Source organism: Bremia lactucae, linkage group LG1, assembly GCF_004359215.1.
Source record: "Bremia lactucae strain SF5 linkage group LG1, whole genome shotgun sequence".
Classification (NCBI taxonomy): domain Eukaryota; phylum Oomycota; class Peronosporomycetes; order Peronosporales; family Peronosporaceae; genus Bremia; species Bremia lactucae.
In genome coordinates, this window is record NC_090610.1 from 9872377 (window position 1) to 9877326 (window position 4950).

At 44.8% G+C, this 4950-nt stretch overlaps 1 protein-coding gene across 1 annotated transcript; it reads right to left on the reverse strand.

Moving 5' to 3' along the window:
* Window positions 1-535: 535 nt before the first annotated feature.
* On the reverse strand, window positions 536-3668 carry CCR75_004227 (uncharacterized protein). Its single transcript, XM_067962314.1, has 3 exons — window positions 3644-3668; window positions 732-3586; window positions 536-668 (listed from the first exon to the last, which is right to left on the reverse strand). Exons 1-2 carry the CDS (start codon window positions 3661-3663, stop codon window positions 844-846), a joined length of 2763 nt encoding a protein of 920 aa, XP_067820230.1. The 5' UTR covers window positions 3664-3668; the 3' UTR covers window positions 536-668; window positions 732-843.
* Window positions 3669-4950: the final 1282 nt, after the last annotated feature.

Sequence of the window (4950 nt, forward strand, 5' to 3'; positions counted from 1 at the left end):
CCAACCTCAAAGAGGGAATGAAGCGATTGCTGTCACTCAGTGTCAACAGTCTGATGGTCGGAGGGTGTAATAGAGCACACATCAGTTGAAGAACCGGTGATTTACTTCATGTGTAAGATACATTTGTTCTGATTAAAATAGCTATCACTAAAATCCCATTAACATATGTGGCAGCCGCCAGATATAAATCTGACGGCGGAAATTTTCTGTTAGATTTTAAATTTCAATAATATACTAAATTTAGTTCCCCTATTGATGTTACAGAGTCTAGGGCCTTTTAAAGGGCTTGCGCATTGATCTACGAGAGAATAAACATTTCTAAGGTATATACACTCGGGCTCTAGTTGCCACTTGTTCTACGAACCCCTGACATCCTTAAATTAGGGTTCGATAAGCTCTACGAGCTTGTACAACTCAGTGAGTTACTCTGACTTAAGGAGCAAGGTGGCACCGCCACAGAACCTGTCAAATAGGGAAAAGGGACTGCATTCTGCGCAAAGTGTGAAATGCGTTGCTTGAAAGCGTAAAGCGGAAGCGAGGATAAAGAATCTAAGGGTGTCAAATGCTCATTCTGAATGGTCAATTTTTAATTAGAATTATTTGTGGGCCGTTAACCAAAATCATTTAATTTCCGTGCCATGTCGCAAATTAGGTTCTCGTTGCATTAACTTTGCATTGATCAATAGTTATTTTTAGTTCATACAAGAAGATAATAAACAAATCTGACGTACCGATTACGCTTTAGTCAACCACTTTTTCCCCAAGAAATTCAAGCTTCTTTTTCTCGCTTTTGCAATTTCCAAATAGAGCGACTCTAGCTTGTCTTAATGCATGATAGAGTTCTTAAGCAAGTGCATCTTCCGTTACCTTTCCATTCAATGCCAAAGCTAATTGATCGCGTTGAGAGCGCATAATATCCTCCAGGTCCTCAAGCTTTTTTTGCAGCTCTAAAGTCTCCTTTGTCTCTTCATCCGCCGTCAGAGATCGCAATTGCTGAAGCTGAAACTCTGCGAACTTGGTCGCAGCACTGGATGTTTCCAGTTCATCTTGTGTGGTTATTAATTCCTTCTCGAGGCGCTGAATTGCATCCTGGTACTGATCAAGCTTCCGTCCAAGTCTCGAGCTAAGTGCATTCACTCGCCGAGCTTCTCGATAAGTGTCATTTACTCCTGCATCGCCGTCTTCACTAGCATTAAAACCATCAATTGAGAAACAGTCGTCACCAGCCTCGTCCTCATCCCCGGATGCGTAGGTAGTTGAGTTCGAGTCCGTAATCACAGAAGATCCCGACTTTGGACTGGGTGGGCTGCAAAGCATTGGTCTCTTCGTGTACATCAACTCTGTCACGTCGTCAAATAACGACCGGTAAACATTAAGTAGCTCCTGCATTCCCTGCATTTCTTCGCTTGGCACAGTCGATGCTTCAAGAATCGGTGTGTCCACTTCCTCCCCTTCAATACCTTGGGCAGAATCCACGAGTGGGGTTTCACTAGCTCGCTGATGTTCGTCTTCAACAAAGGCTTTCCACTCAAGAAGCTCACACAATTCATGCCGAAGCAGATCATTCTCCGCCTCGGCTTCTTGCGACCGCTGCAACAACTCCTCGATTTGATGCTTTTGCTCAGCAACTACCTTTTGAAGTTCGCGCTCCCGTTTTTCAGCTGCTACACGAGCAACTGCCGACACCTCATCATCCTTAAAATATTCTTGATTGTCCTGATGATGAGAGCGCACAGCACCACCAAATCGCTTGGGTGTCGGAAGCATAGATATTCGTGGAGCTAGCATTTTACTTGGTTTGCGTTGTGGCAATCGGCCATACTTGTTTCGATTTGGGTCGAATGTGACTTCTTTGTATTCTTCAAAACGACAAATCATGCGGTAAAGCAGCAATTCTAGACGATCGCAACGCATCAAAGCAACATCGCGCTCTTGTTGCATTCGTTCGTCTTCATTTAATTCAGAAAGATCCACTTGAGCCATTGCACCACTTGCTTGCAACAGCTTTTGCATCATTTCTAATGCTGGCTCCCACCGATTCTGCTTTTTCTTTTCACGCGCTTGAGCTTTAGATTCGACACTGATTACTGCTTCTACTTGCTGCCCATTATTCAACATATTAGCGACAAGAGCGCCATCTACTGATGTGGAGTTAATTGCAGTTGCACGCAATGTCGCAATTTCTTGCAACAGCTTTTCGATTTGCTCTTTCAATACAGGCACGAGCGAGTCTGAATCTTCGTTCTGCACCGCATTATTCTTGATAAACTTAGCACGTTGAGCAAATTTGAGCGTACTTAGCGTTTCTGTGAAAAACTTTTCTTCAGACGCAATGGTCGCCACAATACTCGTGATAGCATTCCCACCGAGAGCATCCCGCAAAAGGAAGGTAAGCTTTGAGTCACGATAGTGGACATGCCTCTTGTGGCCATTGCATACATCCACTAATGCCATTATAACGTTGCCAAGCGCTGACAACGATTTGTTAATCTGTGCCGCCTCCTTAAGCCGCTTGCCTTGCACGCGCGTCTGTCGCTGCTTTTCACTACCTGCAAGATCCACTAAATGCAAACACGAACGACGTGTACGCTTCACACCAGCTGACGTGCGCTCTTCTAGCACTAATTTTACCGTAAATACAGCATGCGAACGCGAGCTTTCGCGATTCATATCGGTTGAAGAGATATGTCGATTCTGCGATCCTTGCTGCAGTAATATTAACGCGTCTTCCATGCTCTTGACAGGAACCTCGCGCAATTGGTCCACATACACTTCTTTGTTCCGATCTTCTCGAAGACTCTTGGGCTGCTGAGCGGCCATAGAGCCTCGGGGCTCCAACAGATCGAATACTTTTTCATTGTAAATCTCCAAATACGAGCATGCAAGAGTGTATACAAACACTTGTTCGGATTCGTGTTCATTGCAAAATGACGCATTGTGTTCTTGAGCCAAAGCCGCAAGTCGAACGAATAAATGCTCTAAAATACGCGGCGTCAGTCCACGTAAAGGGGATAGTCGAAGCTCGTGCACATCCGCTGTACTTGCTCCCAGCATCGTAAATGTCTTTCCAGACCCTGTCTGTCCATAGGCAAATATACTGCCATTATATCCTTTGATTGTATTCTCGACCGCCACACGACCAGCGTTTTGAAAGATATCGTCCTGCTCACAACTTTCTGCAAAGACCCAATCAAAGCCAAATCGCTTTTCCTGCTGAGACAATGGAGCCAAAGTCACGCCACGTTGGTCAGGTGCAACTTCCACTGCCTTTTTGCCGTCTTTACCAGACGAGGGTCGAATACGTAGCATCACGCGAATGTTATTCGATTGCGCATCCGCATTACTTGAAGGGTCAACGCTTGGAACAGCTAAAAAGGATTGTGGTTTCGTTACTGAGACTGAAGTCTCATATACCTTCTTACGATTACGAGGCTGCTGAAGAGGGCGTTGTAAACTCTTAGTAAGACGCTGAGGGACAGGCGATTGTATTCTCGATGCTGCGCTGGTATTCCTTTCCCCCGGGCCGACAGTAGGAGGCACGAGAAACGACGGCTTCGATGACGGTCGCCCACTCGGGCCTGGAATTCTACAGTATGGAAATATTATACGAGAATTTTATCAGGTTTTAGTTTAAAAGACGCACCGAGACGATGGAAATGGCATTTATGCCGCTCGCAGCGGACGAAGTTTTAGGTGCGATATATTCCACGGCGACGTCGTTCGACGTTTGAATTCAAGACAGAGATAAATGATTTAATGGGACATAAACCTTTCAGAAGAAATACTTTTAAAAAATCTACGACCTCTGTCCACTGTCATAAAAAAATTCTCAGTGCACACAAAATATGTTGTACTGCACACTGTAGGGTTGAAGTGCTTCCTTACGTGTAGCTTTCTAAAGACGCGCTGCTGAGAGTGACTAAATATCCAAATTTGATTGGTTGGCTCAAGAAATTATCTTCCAGAGGAAGATTCTACAATTTAAATTTCCGTTAGGTGGCAATTGTAGTATAAAACCTTGTAATCTAATTGTGATGGAAACAATTTAAGTATTGCTGTTCTCTCCGAGAATATTTCAGTCCTCGAATATTCTATAATAATTGAAAAATGTTTTGGTTGTTTGCTACTTGTATTGTAACGGCACCTTTCACTAGTACTGATAAGTACTAGTTAATCTTACTGTAACGGGCTAGAGTTGCCCTAATGTTACACAGTCCCCATTAAGTACATTTGGTACTTAAGGGGATGGTTGATTACTAAATAATAGTAATTAGACCCAACACTCGGGTGTGGTGCACATTTGTGACCAACCCTTGTGGATGTGATGCACATGGGTGCATTCACATTAGGAGGGATGACGCCCAGCGTCATCCATGATGACGGCTAGCGTCATCAGTTACGCGAGGTATCTATAAAGATACGCTCGCAATACATATTAAATGATATCTATAGAGATATCATTTTAATTGATAAAAATAGGTATTTGTATTTAATTCTATTAAATACGAATCAGTCTGAAATTTACTACCTACTTGGTAAGTGCGCACGAGGAGACGGATTACCGCTCCCGTGACGTCACTTCACCAGAGTTCTTAGTGTGTTGGGTGAGGTCGCTTGCGCGCCCACCACAACTATCTCACTGCACGCAAGAGAAGCAGGTGCAAGCCGCTTCCTCGCTGTGCTAGGGTGTGTGCTAAGTAGAGCGTGGCCGCATTACGACGTGCCCGCCTACACTTGGTAGCACTTGAAATCCTTCCCACGACCCGCATCTCTGCGTGTGTACGTGAGGATGAGCCTCAACATTGATTGGGCTCATTTTCCCCACCTCTCCGAACATCATCGGGAGGTGGCAGGGCTAATGGCGCAGGGACTTGGTGAACAAGCCCTGGCCAGGCTCCTGGGTAGTCCTCCTGAGCAACATGTTGCTCAGTTGGAGCAGTTTGAGGCATT

Excerpts from the sequence above, each read along its gene's own strand:
- CCR75_004227 (XM_067962314.1), bottom strand. The coding sequence starts at position 3,663 with ATGCCATTTCCATCGTCTCG. Across the intron at positions 3,587-3,643 it reads ATGCCATTTCCATCGTCTCG|AATTCCAGGCCCGAGTGGGC; the intron begins GTGCGTCTTTTA and ends TCCATACTGTAG.